Here is a 19254-nt window from a genome sequence, read left to right as displayed (position 1 = left end):
TGGTCCCAGCTCTCTGTAGGTCATTCACTAGGTCCCCCCGTGTGGTTCTGGGATTTTTGCTCACCGTTCTTATCATTTTGATGCCACGGGGTGAGATCTTGCATGGAGCCCAAGATCGAGGGAGATTATCAGTGGTCTTGCATGTCTTCCATTTTCTAATAATTGCTCCCACAGTTGATTTCTTTACACCAAACATTTTACCTATTGCAGATTCAGTCTTCCCAGCCTGATGCAGGTCTACAATTTTGTCTCCGGTGTCCTTTGACAGCTGTTTGGTCTTGGCAGTAGTGGAGTTTGGAGTGTGACTGACTGAGCTTGTGGACAGGTGTCTTTTATACCGATAATGAATTAAAACAGGTGCCATTAATACAGGTGACGAGTGGAGCCTCGTTAAACCTCGTTAGAAGTTAGACCACTTTGACAGCCAGAAATCTTGCTTGTTTGTAGGTGACCAAATACTATTTTCCACTCTAATTTGGAAATAAATTCTTTAAAAATCAAACAATGTGATTACCTGTTTTTTTCCACATTCTGTCCCTCATGGTTGAGGTTTACCCATGTTGACAATTACAGGCCTCTGTAATCTTTTCAAGTAGGAGAACTTGCACAATTGGTGGTTGACTAAATACTTATTTGCCCCACTGTATATATGAGTATAGATAAGAAAACCATTAGGTATCAATTAATAAAGTACAGTTCATCACTACATCTGCCAGCTTCTCTGGACTTGCAGTGATCTAATTACATTACAATAGAAGGGCCAAGAGGAAAATAACTATCCTGATTGCTAAATTTAAAAAAATAAAATAAAAATCCTGGAGTGTCATAATCACAAATCCAAATATTCTGATTTTTAGGACAAACCAAATGAAATAATTGAAATGTCCAACTTCCACCGTGGCCAATGAAACAGACAAGAGATGGCGAGGCACATCAGCGGATAACACGTTATGACAACGTGGATAACAACGCAATTACGCACACACAAGAACACACAGTGTAAACACACACGGGGCCTCTTTGGACTTTAATAGCTGGTTGCCGTGTTGATTCGAGCTCAGCATCCCTGCTCGTCGGAGGCGGTAATAGGATTAGGAGCTGGCCAAGTCCAACGCTCCGTTTGACGTCTTTTGTCCGGCCGCCCCGAGACGCAGATCACAGCCGTGGCGAGTGGGACAAAAGCCTTTGAACAAATTGTGTTGTCGCTACAAATGCGTCCTGATGGGAGAACGACGGGCCTCGGGTTCCACGGCACATCAAATTAAAGTCGATTGTTGATGACTCAATTCAGTTTTGGGGGGGAGGAATGACATTTTTGCACATATACGAAACCAGGCGCTCTTAAAGACAATATGTATTTTTAAGGATACATATTGACGTAGAAAATAAACTGTCACCTCAGAAAATTTCACTTCAAGTTTTCATCCTTGTGTTTGAGTTTTCTTCTGAAAGCGGATCCATCAAAAGCAATGATGAAAGAGTAAAGAAAATTACTTTAAAGTTGACATTTTTCAGCATTAAGATGAACACAGTGAGCGAACAGTTCTGAGGTTGTGGTTCAAATCTGGCCTTCACGTGTGTTGCATTGCTAAGTACACCTGTGTCATCGCTGTCACTTTGAACCTGGCCTCCCTGACACTTGGCAGGAAGTGTAGGCGCTCATAAAACTCTTTTTGGTCACCCTCCCAGTGTGCACTTGGGTAGCGGCGAGTACAGAGAATCTCTGTGTGGACTCCCATCGAGTGGCGGGACGCGAGGATGGGAATGTCAATGGTTTCGCTCGAGCTGAGTCGCCACCTGTTGCGTCAAAGTGAAAAGTATGGTCTGCGGTCCATGTATGCCTCATTGGACAGTTATGGTGTCAAGAGCAATGTAATATTCTGGTGACCTTTTTCTTTTTAATGTCTTTCCAAAAATAGGTGAATTAAAATGTATTTGTTTGTATTCATTTGTGTCACCTCTTAAGACAGGCAAACTATTCCACAAAGGGCCGCGGTGGGCGCTGGTTTTCGTTGTAATCTATCAAGAGGACACATTTTCACCGATCTGGTGTCTTACAACTGCAATCAGTTGATTGCAGTCAATTACTTCTTGTTTCCCCGAACCCCTTATTGGTTAAACTGTGCTGGATCAGATGTAACAAAGTCCAGGACCCGCTGTGTCCCTTGGGGACCGGTTTGCCCACCCCTGTCTTAAAGCTTGGCCGTCACATTAACATTAAACCCAAATTGTAATGTTTAACCCTTTAATACCTGGGCCTATTTTATACAAATTGGCATGCCTTTGATGTTGCCTTTATATATATGGCGGAAAACACAGACAAGACTGAAAAAGCAGTTTCTGCTCTTGCACTCCTCTTTAAAAGAAACTGCTGTATTTTAAGCCAAAACACTGTTGTGTTTGATAGGACAATATGTCTATATGCTGCCATAGCAGATTCATGGCGCATTAAGCCCCCGAACTATTTTTAATTTGTCCGTTTTACCTGGAAAACCCCCGTTTACAGACGTCGCGCAACCGCTTTTGTTTTAACACAGCCATAAAACTAAGGTAATTAATTATATTTATTATTCAAAATGTCATTTTTAGCTTAGAATCATTACTTGATGTTTAATATTTTGTTTGAAAAAAAAAACGACTTTCAAAAATTATTGACTCGCATATTTTTAACTTTTAGACAAATGACGTCACAATGAAAAAAATGGCGTCTGTAAAAAAGTCACGGATATCTACCTTATAACTATCGCTTAATTGTATTTTTTTTTTTGTTACTGTCGCATTTTCGACGATATGTTAGAGGATAAATAATCGATCCAAACAAAGAAAAATTGGAAAAAAAAAAAGAAAAGAAAAAAACGTTTAAAGGGGTAAATATATGAAAAAGAAAATCTCGACCACTCCTTGATGTCTGCGATTTCTGCATCGCGACCCTTGTTATATTGCCATGTTTCACCCATAACATTTTTTTTTTACTGTCGCATTTTCTCCGATATGTTAGAGGATAAATAATCGATCCAAACAAAGAAAAATTGGAAGAAAAAAAAAACGTTTAAAGGGGTAAATATATGAAAAAGAAGATCTCGACCACTCCTTGATGTCTGCAATTTCTGCATCGCGACCCTTGTTATATTGCCATGTTTCACCCATAACATTTTTTTTGTTACTGTCGCATTTTCTCCGATATGTTAGAGGATAAATAATCGATCCAAACAAAGAAAAATTGGAAGAAAAAAAAACGTTTAAAGGGGTAAATATATGAAAAAGAAGATCTCGACCACTCCTTGATGTCTGCAATTTCTGCATCGCGACCCTTGTTATATTGCCATGTTTCACCCATAAAATCCCAAAAAAATTCAGCTGTGGGCATTCACAGCTGTGTCTTGACACTCAGTGATACATGCTACATAGAGTTTTTGGATCGAAACAAGGTAAGTACGCGATAATATCTCGTTAAAGTCATGGCGTCTGTAATTCTGCTCTCGCGTGCTCTCGCCTCCAGATAGGGTTTTGCTGTTAACATTTTTTTTTCTTTAAAAATGCCCTCCTGTTCAAAAATTTTTCTTCCCCCAGAAAATTGAGATTTTATATCGGACAATTTTGAAATTTGGCCAAATTGGGGGTCTCAGAGCGGAACTTCAAGTCACCTGAGTGTTTTCCGCCATATGCCTTTTTTACAGGACACCATAACCTTCATGTCAAAACTGTTGTTTTCTTCACAGACCAGTTATAGAATAGAATAGAATAGAATAGAACTTTATTATCATTGTCAGCAAGAACATTGTCAACAACGAAATTTGATGTGACACTCCAGTATAAAAAATGGTATTAAATAAAAAATACAATAAATAATAGGAAAATATATACTCTAGGGCAGTGGTGCGATCGAACCCAGGGGTTCAGTGAATAAGTCTAAGGGGTTTGCCAGAGCAAATCTAGGAAAAGTGTCTTTTCGGACCAGGTTTTCGACTGGTTTGCTCCCAATTTACACGCTTAATCAATTTCTTTTAACTCCTAGTCCTCGATCTGAAGGGAAGAGGAACTGGTTTGCTCAGTGGAAGGTTGTCTCGCACTTGGCATTAGGTAATACAACAGAGCAATGGGCAGCATGTTCACAAATTTTGACCTGTTTATAAGACATGCTGTCAAAACGAGAAGAATTTTGAACAGGAATTTGCTAAATTATTAGCTTGCTAGCTTAGATATATCGGTTTTGAATTTGAAAAAAAAAAAAAAGGCTTTATTATCCAATTATGAAGGGTGAATGAATCCACATGTGAAACTTGTAAGGTTTGGTACATTTAGCAAGGTTAAGGCTGCTCTAGGGCTATAAGTGAGTAATTATAGCTTGCTTGAACTGAAATACTGTATGTGCAACACAGGAATAGTGCAATACGGTCCTGAAGTTAGCAGTGTCATTTGTGAAAAACAAGAATAAAATGTGAATAAAAATTTTCTATTTGGAGGATATCTCTTTGTAAGGTTAGGTATTGCACCCATTTCTTTATAAAAAGTACTGTAATTTTCAGACTATAAGCCGCCATTTTTCCCTTCATTTTGAATCCTGTAGTTTATAGTCCAGTGTGGTTTATTTGTTGATTTATTTGGGTTAATGGGTAACAATTTATTTTACAGCGGCATCATAAGACTCCCATAAGACCGTCATAATTATGACATGACGCTATCATTGGCATTAGTGAATGCTTATGACAGATGTCATTAAGTGTCATTTGGCGAATTATGTCATTAACTTAATTTATGTCCATCTTGGATCTTTTACATCCATTCAAAAGTGAAATAATTTGTTGATAACACTAAATTACATCTGTTATAAGCATTCATTAATGCTCATGACAGTGTTATCCCATAATTATAATTGTATAATGACAGTCTTATGGCGCCATTGTCAAATAAAGTGTTACCACCAAATACGATACGTAACTAGCAATTAATGAAACAAGTGGAACAGTAACTGAAGAAATAATTAGCACAGAATATGAATATTAATTGTTATTTACATCTTTAGCGCCGCAATACATGCTAGGAGGCATGTTGGACAACCACATTGTTGACAGCAGGTGGCAGCAGAGGTTGACTGTCTCCCCAAAGGGAGCAGTGATGGCCAAATAAAGCTTCTTGATACCGATATTAAACATATACTTAATATGCGGTTGTGTTAACATATTATGGCATAACATATTATGTATTTATTGTAAATAATAAAATAAAGTAAAAAATATTGGTTAACAAATCGTCTTAATTTATATTTTAAAAAATTATTGAGTTTTGTCCATGATGTAATTAAAAGCGTAAATAATTTTACATACAACAGTAAATTTTCCCCTTAAAAATAAATAAATAAGTGGTGATCATGTGTCATTCAAATGTATTTGCAATATAAATACATTTAAAAAGCAATTATCATTTTATAACACTAAGCAATTTCACATGATGGATTTGCATTTTCTAATTTTACTTCATTTATATGAATGATATGTCTCAGTGGGGTATTTATAACTAACTACTGTAGACAAAAAGTCACTCAGCATTTTGGAAAAAAAAACTTCTTGAAACTTGAAACTTTTATGATGTGCTGTAATATTCACAATACTTAAATTGAAGAAATTGCTATTTTTATAAGCCCTACAAAAAAAAAAAAAAAACTGGAAATTTCACTCCTCGTGTACGTAATTAATCAGTACATTTTTGCATTAAAACCACTGAAATAAAACACATCACAAATTTATTATAGTATTTATTAGTGAATTAAATTTAACCAAAGCACGGTGTGTGGTTTAGCTCACTTTAGTGCATTTTCTTTGTAAAACACAACAACCAATCAGTGCATATCATTTATTTTTTTAAAAATGGAGGGAAGTGTGAACGTGTGCAGACGGTTATGCAAAAATCAGCGTTTACCTTGAACTCCCCTCGTCCCACCTCTGGGGCGGGGTCAGGTATTGTCGCCGGGTCTGACGGGGTCAGCCGGGGGCGAGAGGGGGGCCTCGCCTCGCCCCCCCGGGGTCGTGGGCCACTGCCCTGGCGGGGGGGCCATAGAATGAGGGGCCAGTGAGGTATTGGCAGATTTTTGTGGGGTGCAGATGCTCAATATGCAGATGTCTAATCGAATTGTGCGACCATGAATTGGTTGCCCCTCTGATTTGCATGAGGACAATCCCCGACGGCGGCTCCGGGGTCAACGCGGACCCCGGACCAAATGAGCAGCCGGCTGCAGACGCCCCTTCAGGACGTGTGAACTTGAAGTAGACTTTTCTCAATGACAAAGATTATTGATTGATTCCAATGTCTGTGAGTCTGTCTGAGAGCACGTCTGACATCTGTCTCTTGCAGGAAAATGATTTCCAAAATATCTAATAAAACTTTTCAGAACCAACAATATCTTAAGAATGTATCACAATTTCAGTTAACACACCATCATTTCATATTTTCATTCAAATAATTTGCATGAATTTATTCCCTTGAATCCATTCTATTCATTTCAAGGATGTTCTCTCGATTCGAATGCATGTCTATATATGTTTTTATTTGATTGCAGCCTCTCCATGTCAATGCAATTTGCCCAAGGCCTTCATTCATCAGTAGTGCTGGCCAATGCAGACAATAAGTGTTGCACTGATACCAATAAAAATTTCGGTGTCCGTACTGATACGGCACTAAAATAATATCATCAGCATTGGGGAGTACTAAGAAATACCATTCCGATGCCAGGCAATGTGCACTTTTCAACAGAGTTGGGTAGTAACGTGTTACATTTACTCTGTCACATTGACTTGAGTAAATTTTTGAGAAAAATGTACTTCTAAGAGTAGTTTTACGAAGCTGTACTTTTTACTTTTACTTGAGCAGATTTGTGAAGGAGATATATTACTCTTAGTCCGCTACTTTGGGCATACGCTGAGATTAACGGGGGGCCAGGGGCAAAGCCCTCCCGGTGGGCAAAAATGTCATTGCATGTCATTGACTTTCCTATACAGTGGGGATACTTGTTCTTCCCACTGTATATGAATTTAAAATTAAGACTTTGCCGGTAAAATGTTGTCTATAAAAGTTGTAAAGCAATAAAACAAACAACAAAAATGAATGAAATCTACAAAAAATATATTTATAATGGGTCAAAATTATTTTTCGAACACATCATGTGACTAGCACCTTAGAGACGGACATTTGCTTTGCTCAGCCAAAACCACCTGAGGACAGATTCTGGCTGGACTAGTGAGTCAAAAAGGGTGCGGTGTCTTCTTATCCACTAGGTAAAACAGGAAAACGCGCGCTTACACACGCACGCGTATACAGCTGGGATGCCAGAATGTACAAGCATGGGCTAAACTACTCTCCGAGCTTGTAAATTAATTTTATGGCTGACACTGCGTTTCGAGGTCATCAACATGTTTTGCTCCCGCACCCTCCCGCCACAAAAGTTAAACTCCGCCTATTACTTTGGGTTACGCAACAGTAGTGTTATTCCTCCTAAACCTACATCAGTGCTGTTTTCGTCAACGATGACGACAACAAAAATATTTCGTCAACGGTCACTTTTTTCGATGATGACTAGACGATCACAAGCTAATAACGTGTTTTGGTAGACATAAACATAACAAGACGAATGCCAGTTATTGTCTGACGAGACAAAAATGCGCAATAGTTTCCGTCATGTGTTCACATTGCGTGACATTTTATGTATAGTTAGCCTGCATCATTGCAGTGTCTGGTTGTGACACTCGTGACGTACTGTGCCCTGCCTTACCCTTCTCCATGCAGGCTTGCACACACGGTAAGATTTATTTTCTGGGCCAGAGGGAATATGCAATGTTGCTTTAGCTTTTTAAGGTCTGTGCTGGGTGATCATCACACACTAAATACAACTCGTAGCGTTAGCATAGAAATAACCTTAGCATTAGGCTAATGCTAATGGCGAGCATCCTCATAAACTCTCGGACGACTTTTTTTTTTACTTACTTTTAGCAAAAAAAACTAGACAAAGACAAACACATTTTGAAATGACTAAGATATGACCAAGACTAATAAGTATTATCGTCCAAAAGACTGAGACGAAAATTAAAAGGGCTGCCAAAAACAACACTGTTCTGAGGGTAGTTTTACTACGCCATACTTTTTACTTGAGTAGATTTGTGAAGAAGAAATGCTACTCTTACTCAACTACATTGGGCTACACTACAGTTGTTATATTTAGGGGTTTTTATTTATTTATTTTTTTCCTATTATTATTATTTTATTTTATTCTACATCGTCTATTAGGCTTTCACCAATGAGACGTCACAATAATCACATGACTCTATTATACCAATCAGACGTAACAAAACAGTTACATGACCACACAAAAGCTTGCAGTCCCAATCCTATGTTCTCCCTGGCCTGTTCAATCACATGGCGTCTTTAGTATACTGTAAAAAAAATGAATTATTTCACTCGAAAGCGCGGATTTCAAGTCCTATCCCAGTTTTTAAACCGGATATAATCATTTTAATTTCATGGTTAGAAATATGCTTCCTCCACTAGAGGGCACTCATGGTCTTTGGACCGGGGGTGTTTCATTTCTGTAGATTTTTCTGGTTTACATGCATTTTTGGCCCAAATATAGTAATATAAGTTATAGTATAGTGTAATAATAATAGATCATATTAGTGACATGCGGAGAAAAAACATACCATTGCTTTAAAAAAATAACAGCCATTGTAAGCAATTACTCACAATGTTACTCATTACTGGAGTGTTATTCCAACAAATACTTTTTTAAAGTATTTATTTATTTGTTTATTTTTTGAAAGACTACTTTTACTTTTGTAATACTATTTTGAAGTAACAATACTCTTGAGTCAACGTTTTGGCTGCTTTACCTCTGCTTTTCAAGATTTAGCTTCCAACAACTGGTCCCAACTCAAGATGATAACAGACATCCAATCATCCTTCTACTCTGAGTTGAATTTATCACCAGTGGAAGCCCAATCCATTTTCAATGGGAGGTATGGCAGCGAATGAACTTTCATTCAATTCAAATGGAATGAACATCTAGCGCTGTCAATGGCAGTGATAGAGGTAAAAAAAAAAAAAAAAAGTTGTTCTTCCTCTGGCCAGGATGCACTTTCTCACCACTGAATTAGGTCACAACTAGATGTCCAGTCCATTTGAAGTAGGAGTGTGGCAGAGGTTTGACGAGAAGCTATAAAACGATTGACTTTTAAAACTATTGACTATTTTTGACTATTAAAACAAAACAAAGCCATAACACAAGGAAGTTCAGCAGGCAATATTTTGTTGATTCCAATTTCTGTCGCCAGACAATTTAACTATTAGGTTGGGAAAAAATTGGTTCAATATATGTGATATGTGTCTTAAAAAATATTAGTTTTATATGCATTTTTTTTTTTTTTTTTTTTGAAACAGACGGTTTGTTTAAGAAAAATAAATAGGTAAATGAAGACAAGAAATGTTTAAATATAGTATTCGGAGTCTCAAAACTTCCTTAACATATGCATCGCAGTCATCATTACTTTATTGAAACATGATTGTTTAGTCTATTCTTGTGAGTGCAAAGGTAGTAAAAGCAGTCATACTTGCTGGGTGTTTAAGATGAAATAATGACCTCTAGTGGAGATGAAAACATATATTAAGTGGCACAAGTGGGTAAAACAACATTTCACAGATGACTTTTCAAATGTAGCGTCAACGCTAAAATCTATGTAACAAAAAAATTAATAAATAAATAGCAAGTTATACACAACGTTGAATATTTATACTAAAACAGCACAAAACACAGTAAACTTGAGGTCCAATGTCGTTGCTATGGTCTCTTAGGGCTCCAACCATGAAATCCCTGGGGCCCCCACGCATGCACAACGCAAAAATGTGTTTTTTTTTTTTTTTTTGAATACACATTAATGCACAATAAATAAGTTACATGTTTTTTCCACTTTTTTCCCAAAAGTATAATTGGTTATGATGTTATGATTTGAATGTTTCCGCGGCAGTCTAGAACGGCGATTAAACCAATGGAAGTTAATAACAGTAAATATACCCAGATGAAGTTCTGTAATATTAAACAATTCATCAAGCCAAAAAGAAGAATTAAAAGTTTAAAATGGCTAGCTGCTTTAGATTATACTGTATGCCTTGTCTAATAGCAAAATGTTAACGGTTATCCCAGTTAGCTTAAAAGTAGAAGCCGTGGCTGGCTGGATTGCTATTAATGTTATGAATATTTCAAAAACGAAGTCTTGTTTGACTCACCTGTGTGTCTATACACACTTTAACTTTGTCCAAGTCACTGTGTTACGCTCTTATTTAGCCGTTTCTTTGTCTTAGTTAGCCATGTTAGATAGCCGGGTGTTTTCCTGTTAATCCGGTCTGTATTTCTCTTTTGAGAATACATATGTAGGAGCCTAAATAATAGTTTGGTGAATTGTTCAGGTTCATAGTGATTTTTTTGTTTGATTTCATAAAACTAGCATGTGACGTCATGTTTGATGATGTACGATATATCCGGAAGGAGCTGTGTGGGCAGACAGTTGCGCTAGGAAGGACAGTTTTTTTGACCTCTCAATCAATCTATTTTTGTGAATATAACGTTCAAAGTGAATAATTTTTTGTTTTTTTAATTCCCTCATTTGCCCTTTTGTTTGCGTTTGGATCTCGCTCTGTGGAGTAGTTTTTTTGCTGGAACGAAAGGAACAAACTACACGAGCAGTGGGAGTATTTTTTTCTGCCGCTGTCCAGCGGGCTTGAGGAAGACGAGCGAACCGAGTGTCAAACTGGGACTTTTTACGTTTTGGAACCAACAACATAAATGTAACTTTCCCGACTGTGACGCATAACAATTTTAGGGGTCCCCCCACCTGTCATATCCCGTTGTTCCTCTACCTTGTAGATACTTTCTCACATGTCAAATGTTTGTTGCCGCTGTTGCAATTATATGAGGTCAAACACTACACGCGCGGGATGATGCCTTGCCACAGGAACTGTCAGTCTGAACAGACCCAACTCCGATTTGGAAACTTGCGAAAAAAAAAAATGTGAACAGCCAGGACTGAAAATCGGATTCGATGACGAAACAGATTGGAATCAGATATGCCTGCAGTCTGAAAGCATATTCTTCTAAAGATACAATATTATGAAGGTCATTTCTCTTCCTCGTTGTCGTCTTCTATTCTCCAAAACCAGCACACCACAGAAACACCAGCCACGAAGAACAGCAGAACAGTGACAAGGCCTCCGAACACCAAACCACGCGGAACTAGTCCTGGAGCCAAATCTGGACACGCAAGAGAAAGAAATATGAGATTTGACATCAAGTAAGTAAAACTTTGAAGTATTGCAAGCTATATACTCACAGTTGGTTCTGATCACAGCTTTGTCCAAGACGGTGACCAATTTGTCTTCCAGGTGCTCGTCAAAATAAAAGACGCATTCATACTCGGGCCATTCGTGCTCCGGGATGGCCGTCACATTGAGGTGCACGCTCCTCTGGAAGGTTCTGTCGTGGTTAGGCTTGATAACCTCGCGTTCAACGTGCTTCTTGACCTCTATGCCGTTTCGCCTCCAAAACAGGTTGGCGGCATAATACGGGTAGAAGCCCGAAGCGTGGCAACAGACTGGCAACTGGGGCGTCTTCTGGAGGAGCGCCATTTTGGGATACGCTGCAGGAGAGACCATGGATCACTTGGGAAAAATATCTGGGAGGACTGGCTCTCAATCCTCATCTTTCTGTGCCATTGATGGCGCTAGACGTCAATTGTAGCCGATGAGTTAAAAGGAAGTGTCCTGAAAATGTCTAATTTTCAAAAGGCTTTGTATGTTAAATGATAACAAAAATGTGTCAACAAGCATTGGAGGAAGACAGTAGTGGAAATAATTTAAAATATACAGTATATATACTGTATATATTAGGGGAGTAACGGTACACAAAAATCTCGGTTCAGTACGTACCTCGGTTTTGAGGTCACGATTCGGTTAATTTTCGGTACAGTAAGAAAACAAAATGCAAAATATAAATGTGCGAGTTGTTTATTACACACTTTTGTGCTTTCAACAACAGGAACATTAGCCTATACAAAACTAGAATTCTGCTCAAAAAGTAGCGGGTATTCAAAGATAATAATCCAACAACAATTTGCCTTTCAGACCCCGCGTATTGGTCATCTTTCTTTCTGAAAGAAAGAAGAAAAAAGAAGTCCTGTGCTAAAGAGAAAAGCAACCCGAATAACAAAGATTTTAACATGTATTTTACAAATGAAATGCCTCAATGTATGAAATGTAATGAAAGAGTTCAACTTAAATTCATGCATCAAGGGGTTAAAAAACATCTCTGTCATACAATATACCTTGTTTGCTCAGGTGCTCCTCCCCAAAAGCCATGTACTTCTTGATCAATTTGCGACATTCAACCAAGTAGAAGTACTTCATGTATTCGATGGTGGCCGTCTCTTTGTCCCAATTGATTTTGGTGGTGACGGCTGCCGGATGTGTTGCGATCCATCTCTTCTTTTCCAGGTCCAACAGGATAAAGTCCTCACCGTTGAAGCCGTAACGGTTAAAACCGGTCACCGCGTCCGTTTCGTTGTCGAACACGCAGCCGCTCACCCGCTGGATGATGTGCATGCCTAGTGGAAGCATACACGTATTCAGTCCAAAAGGTTTCTACTAGGGCTGTAAAACGATTAAAATTTTTAATCGAGTTAATTACAGCTTAAAAATTAATCGTAATTAATTGCAATTAATCGCAATTCAAACCATCTATAAAATATGCCATATTTTTCTGTAAATTATTGTTGGAATGGAAAGATAAGGCTTAAGATGGATATATACATTCAACATACGGTACATAAGGATGTTATTTGTTTATTATAACAATAAATCAACAAGATGGCCTTAACATTATTAACATTCTGTTAAAGCGATCCATGGATAGAAAGACTCGTAGTTCTTAAAAGAAAAATGTTAGTACAAGTTATAGAAATTTTATATTAAAACTAGGGCTGTCAAAATTATCGCGTTAACGCGCGGTAATTAATTTGTTAAATTAATCACGTTAAAATATTTGACGCAATTAACGTACATGTCCCGCTCAGACAGTATTCTTCCTTTTGGTAAGTTTTACAGCAAGGTTTTTTGTGCTGTCTAACAGCGAACTCTTGTGGTCGCTTTGCGACATGGTTTATTGCTTTCTTGCCAGTTCAATATGGCTGCACGACGTCTCGGACTGACGCCTATGTTGTAATGTTGTGCTTATATGATCCTTGGACAAGATTTGTCCGTAAGTATGGTTGTTGTAAAGAATGTACATATTATGATAGTAAGCGAAATGTTATATTTTTTGTACGAGACGCTTTTTGTTTATGTTTAGTGAACCTGTATAGCGTGCTAAGCTAACGTTGTTGCTAATGCAATGCTTGTTTTTTTTTTGTAGTTTCACTACGGTCTAAAGAGGACAATGGTTTGAGGCCATTTTATTAATAAATCAGATGAAAAAGGAAGAAGTCTGATTATTAAGGCGTCGTTCACTAGCTGTCTAGCTTTGGAAAAAGTAGACGCTTTGGAGTGAGGACAGCATAGACAGATTTAAATGACAGTAGAGTGAAATGCCCACTACAGTCCTTATGTACCGTATGTTAAATATATATATCCATCTTGTGTCTTATCTTTCCATTCCAACAAATTATTTTACAGAATATATATATAATTTACAGAAAAATATGGTGATGGTTTGAATTGCGATTAATTAATTTTTAAGCTGTAATTAACTCGATTAAAATTTTTAATCGTTTGACAGCCCTAATTAAAACCCCTCTTAATGTTTTCGTTTTAATAAAATTTGTAAAATTTTCAATCAAAAAATAACTAATAAACTAGTAGCCCGCCATTGTTGATGACAATAATTACTTACACAATGCTCATGGGTGCTGAAGCCTATAAAATCAGTCGCCCCCAAGCGCCAGCAGAGGGCGGAAAAACTCCATAGACACAACAAGTGAGCGTTTCACTGTATTGTCATTTAAATCGGTCTTAGCGGTCCATCTGCGTTAATTGCGTCAAATATTTTAACATGATTAATTTAAAAAATTAATTAACGCCCGTTAACGCAATAATTTTGACAGCCCTAGTTTCTACGCCTACTTACCCAAACATTTTGATGAATGAATATTTGTCCAGCTTTAGTGAAAATACTGCTTTATACTCGGGACACAAATGGCTCCCTATTTAAAAATGACCCATCTGAGATGAAAAGGGGTGCAGAAAATGCATTTGTGGTACCTCCCGACTTGTTGAAACGGTGCTTCAGGTTACTAATGTCTGTGTTGAAGTCGCTGTGGTGGCGCTGGCATAGTGTGTTGTACCACTCCAGGTGATTGGGTGTTGCGTTTAGGAAGGCTCGGACCCACGCCTGCTTGGGTTCCGCAGTCTTGTTGTTTTTGCTGTCGTAGTAGCCCACCACCTCGTTATTCAGCATGACCACACCCACAAACTGTGAGTGTACAATGGTTGTGGAAACCTTGGCAGGAATCTCGGTGGCTGACAGGTAGAAACTGAGGGAGAACTCAGCTGTCGTATTGGAAGGACAATTAACAAAAGACATGTTAACATTAAAGCACTTGCAACAGTAGGAAGGTTTTTAATCTATTTTCTTAGTTTCAGTGTTTTACAGTGGTATGAAAAAGTATCTGAAACTTTTGGAATTTCTCAAACGACCCAAACATTTTCATATTTTTAATGAGGATAGAATGCAAACAATGACAGAAGGGGAAAAATAAGCTAGTGAACCCTGTGCCTAAGGCAGTGCTTCTCAATTATTTTCTAATACGCCCCCTTCAGGCCACCCACCAACTCTGCTGTTTCTGTAAATATACTGTAGTATCATTTTTCTATAAAATTCTTACACCTCTACATAACATTGTGTCCTTTTAATATTAAAGAACAAAAAAAAGTAAAAACAAAAAAAATCCACATCCAGACTGTAAAAATAGACTCAAGATACATTTTGACCATTTGACACTGAAAAAAATCAAATAAAATCAATAAATAATCATAAATTCAAATTGATTAGCAACATTAACTTGAGAGGACAATATGCCAAAATATTAGACTGAAAAAAACAAAAATTAGTAGAACAAAAACAACCGTGTCATTGGACAGTGAGACAGTTTTTATTTTTGCTGCAGGCAGTATCAGCTCCTTTGCTGTGGTGTTGGGTTATTTTGCATTATGCAAATTGGTATGCCTCCTTATGTGGTGCTGACAGTGCTTGCTGGTTTACTGATGTAACCCTTACAAAGCAGGACGATTGTTGGCAATATTTGGCACGTTTCGCTGGAAAAAAAAGAATTCCTGCTGTCCGCTGCGAACATTTTTAGAAAAAGTAAACAGACTGGTTTTTCCTCGTCTCTCACTGCACTAAACGTCAAAGCCAAAAGCTAAATGCTACATATGCTTCATCATATTTCTTCGTCTTAGCTTTTCATATCTCCAGTGCTCTTTGCTGTGTGCTCTTGTTTGGTTAAAAATACTGCATTTATGCTGAAAATGAGAGCGCCACTGCCACCTACTCAGTGGATGAGCAATTACACTTTATTCTAGTACGGCGAAAAAGTATGTTCCCCAAGGTCACATGTGCCACCCCAGCATCGCTCTTGCTGATTTTCATGTGATGTGAACCACTTTTACCTTGTGTTAAATTGTGCTTTTCAAATAAATTTGCCTTGCCTAAAAGTGCCAAGGTTAATTTGAATAAATACACAATTAAATATGCAATTAATAACTTCACAGTTCTGTGGTAAGGGGGACTAAAGCTGCCATGGATTTAAATGAAAACATTTGTTATTAAATGTGTCATTAATTCATTAAAATGGCAATTCCATTCATGTAAAAAAAGATTCAATTTATTAATTTTTTTCTTGCAATCATATATTATTTAATTAATTATTATTGGATAGTCCTGCGTAGTTGCAGTGCTTCAAGAATTTATTTTCTTTTAACTACGCCTATCAAAGATAGTAGCCGGATCCAGTAGACAAGTACAGTAGGCTGCAAGAATTTAGGCGCTATTATGGCTATGTCATGCTGGTTTCACAACCAACAGCTATTTGACTAATATAATGTAACCACTTTCTTCTCTTTGTAGATGCACTTCTGAAATATTTTCCTTCCACCTCTGTACATCCCGGGCCATCTTTTACAGCCAGCTTATCCACATCAGCACCAAGTCCAGTACCTTCCCACAACAAACTGCCAATGGAGAAAGAAGTGCACCTTCCAAAACAGCTGTCATATGATAGGGCAATAGATGCTTTTGCATCAGTGAAGACACGGTGAGGAAGGTTATATAGGTCAAGGTTAAAAAAAAAAAAAAAAAGTTGCATTTTAAAGTGTTCTGTGTGTCTTTATATAGGTTTGTGCGGGTGGGTGTTAATCATATTGGAATAACAATTGTAATTTATTTTATTTATGTTTGTTTTTTAAGTGTTTTTGAATCGTTATTAGAGCATTTTTCTTTTAATTTCTGCATTGTTGTCTTTTTTATATAATAAATTACAAAGCGATAATATGTTTTTTGTTTTTAGTGTGAGTGTTTAAATATGTGTGGTGAAAATAGATGGGGGAGGGGGCAACGAATTTGTTGCCTAGGGTACCAAATTGGTCAGGACTTCCATGGGTCTTATTAGTGTCCTGTCCCCAGCAAAAAGTGTACATGCAGGTTATCCTATTATTGCGTCCCTACCAATTTTGAGACCGAACCTACGCCCTTTTATGATATACTGGTCCTTCTCAAAAATTAGCATATTGTGATAAAAGTTAATTATTTTCTGTAATGTACTGACAAACATTAGACTTTCATATATTTTACATTCATCACACACAACTGAAGTAGTTCAAGCCTTTTATTGTTTTAATATTGATGATTTTGGCAAAAAAGTCAAGAAAAACAAAAATCCCTATCTCAAAAAATTAGCATATCATGAGAAGGTACTCTAAAGAAGCGACTAACCTAATCATATGAATCGACAAATCAACTCAAAACCCCTGCGAAAGATTCCTGAGGCTTTTAAAAACTCCCAGCCTGGTTCATTACTCAAAATCCCAATCATTGGCAAGACTGCCGACCTGACTGCTGTCCAGAAGGCCATCATTGACACCCTGAAGCAAGAGCCTAAGACACAGAAAGACAGCACAACCTGGCACCTGCTCACAGTGCCAAAACCACTGGTAAATGGTTTACTGAGCATGGCATTACTGTGCTCTATTGGCCTGGCAACTCTCCTGACCTGAACCCCATAAAGCAGAGGTCACGGAACCGCGGACCTCGGTCCGGTTCCGGACCCCCAAGCCGTCGCGACTAGTACACGTTGCAACAATAAAAATCATTTTTGTTTGCGGGTTTGCAGAGAGGAGGTGAGCAACAAACAAAAACCTTAGCAGTGATGCGCGTGAGTCAGCCAATGGGAGTGAAGCATTTGAAAGTTATTTTTAGAACAGCATGTCTCACACTCGCTTTCCAGACTCCGCGGCGTGACAGCCAAATACTGAATGAAGTTGGAGGCAGAGGCGCAAAAAGGTACGGCAAATGGCGTGCTCAAAATTACGCAAGATTGATGCAGAAAAAAGAGTGTTTAAGGAGGAGTGGACCAACACATTTTTGTTCATTTTACCTGGCGGCAGCACAAGACCGCTATGGCTCATCTGTTCAGAGACTGTAGCGTTTGTAAAGAGCAGCAATTTGAAAAGGCACTATGAGACGAAGCAGGCAGCTTTTTCGCAAAGTTTCCCTACGAACTCTGCTATCCGTTCTCAAAAAATAGCGGAATTAAGGGCTCAATATGATCGCACCTCAAGGCTCATGGTTCATTCATTCACTGCACAGCAACGCACAAATGAATGCTCCCTCAAAATAGCGTGGATATTGGGTCAAAACAAAAAGTCTTTTAGTGACGCACCGATTGTCAAAGATTGTATGAGTGCAGTTGCTGAAACTTTGCTTCATGGAAAGCAAAAAGAAGAGGTCTGTCAAAAAATAAAGCAAGTCCCCCTGTCAGCATCCACAATTGAAAAAAAAAAGTCTTGAACATGCTCTTATGTTGCTATTTAATGATTCAATTAATGCACTTTTTTAGTTTTATGCACCTTTTATATATTATTTACATTTTTGAATGTTGTAATTATCAGCATGGCCACGTAAAGATACATTTGTATTATTTGGAAAAAAAGAAGCATTAAAAATATTTCCGGACCCGAGATTGTTGTAATTTTTTTATTTCGGACCCAGAGGATTTTTAATTCATGATCCCTGCCATAGAGAATCTGTGGGATATTGTGAAGAGGAAGTTGAGAGACACCAGACCCAACACTGTGGATGAGCTTAAGGCAGCTATCGAAGCATTCTGGGCCTCCATAACACCTCAGCAGTGCCACAGGCACATTTCTGCAAAAGGATTCCCGACCAAGTATTGAGTGAATAGCTGATACAATTAATTGAAGGTTGACTTATTTGTATTAAAAAACATTTTTTTGTATTAGTCGGATGAAATACGCAAACTTTTTGAGACAGGGATTTTTGTTTTTTCTTGACTTTTTTGCCCAAATCATCAATATTAAAACAACAAAAGGCTTGAACTACTTCAGTTGTGTGTAATGAATCTAAAATATTTGAAAGTCTAATGTTTAGCAGAACATTACAGAAAATAATGAACTTTATCACAATATGCTAATTTTTTAGAAGGACTAGTATAAATGCTAAAAAATAATGTTGCTTGCTCGCCAGTGCCCCAGTATTGTATTTGGTCTAGTAACGCCCCTGATTGGACGTCTTCTGTTGTCATTGGCAGCAAATGAGATAAGTGTCCCCATTTGGCCACACTGAGAAAAAGAAATCCTGGAGGCGCCACTGCAGCCATTGAGTGATGGAACAACATTCCAACTGCACAGTACTCAAAGTTTTTAATCAAGATGTGAAAGCCGCCCATGGAAGTCGGGCGAACAGTTTCTGTTCTGTTTCTGGTAATTGCAGTGCAGTTCCAAAAGCAAAAGTTAAAGCAAAACATCACGAGGAGACACAAAACACGATTGAAGTTTCACTTTCAAGAAACTTTTTTTTTTCTTTTTTTACCTGGCGATGTCATCTTAATGAACAGCAGAACGAAGATTAACTTGACCATTTTGATCGTTCACAGCAAGGACTCCTGACTCGGGAGACTGTTAACAGCATCGAGGATGACAGAGCACCGGAAACGGAAG

The 19254-nt window shown here is 38.0% G+C and overlaps 1 protein-coding gene across 1 annotated transcript; it reads right to left on the bottom strand.

Moving 5' to 3' along the window:
- Positions 1-8811: 8811 nt before the first annotated feature.
- On the bottom strand, positions 8812-19254 carry LOC130910141 (major histocompatibility complex class I-related gene protein-like). The gene is made up of 5 exons (XM_057827135.1): positions 19127-19254; positions 14284-14571; positions 12354-12632; positions 11364-11669; positions 8812-11284 (listed from the first exon to the last, which is right to left on the bottom strand). Exons 1-5 carry the CDS (start codon positions 19173-19175, stop codon positions 11151-11153), a joined length of 1056 nt encoding a protein of 351 aa, XP_057683118.1. The 5' UTR covers positions 19176-19254; the 3' UTR covers positions 8812-11150.

Source organism: Corythoichthys intestinalis, chromosome 22, assembly GCF_030265065.1.
Source record: "Corythoichthys intestinalis isolate RoL2023-P3 chromosome 22, ASM3026506v1, whole genome shotgun sequence".
NCBI classification, from domain to species: Eukaryota; Metazoa; Chordata; class Actinopteri; order Syngnathiformes; family Syngnathidae; genus Corythoichthys; species Corythoichthys intestinalis.
This window is presented reverse-complemented; position numbering and strand designations above follow the sequence as displayed.

Bases quoted from the DNA above. Each gene is read 5' to 3' on its own strand.
- LOC130910141 (XM_057827135.1), bottom strand. From the start codon at position 19,175: ATGGTCAAGTTAATCTTCGTTCTGCTGTTCATTAAGATGACATCGCCA. The intron at 12,633-14,283 runs GTACCACAAATG...TGCTTCCACTAG, and splicing joins CCGTTTCAACAAGTCGGGAG to GCATGCACATCATCCAGCGG. The intron at 11,670-12,353 runs GTATATTGTATG...TCTCTCCTGCAG, and splicing joins GGAGCACCTGAGCAAACAAG to CGTATCCCAAAATGGCGCTC.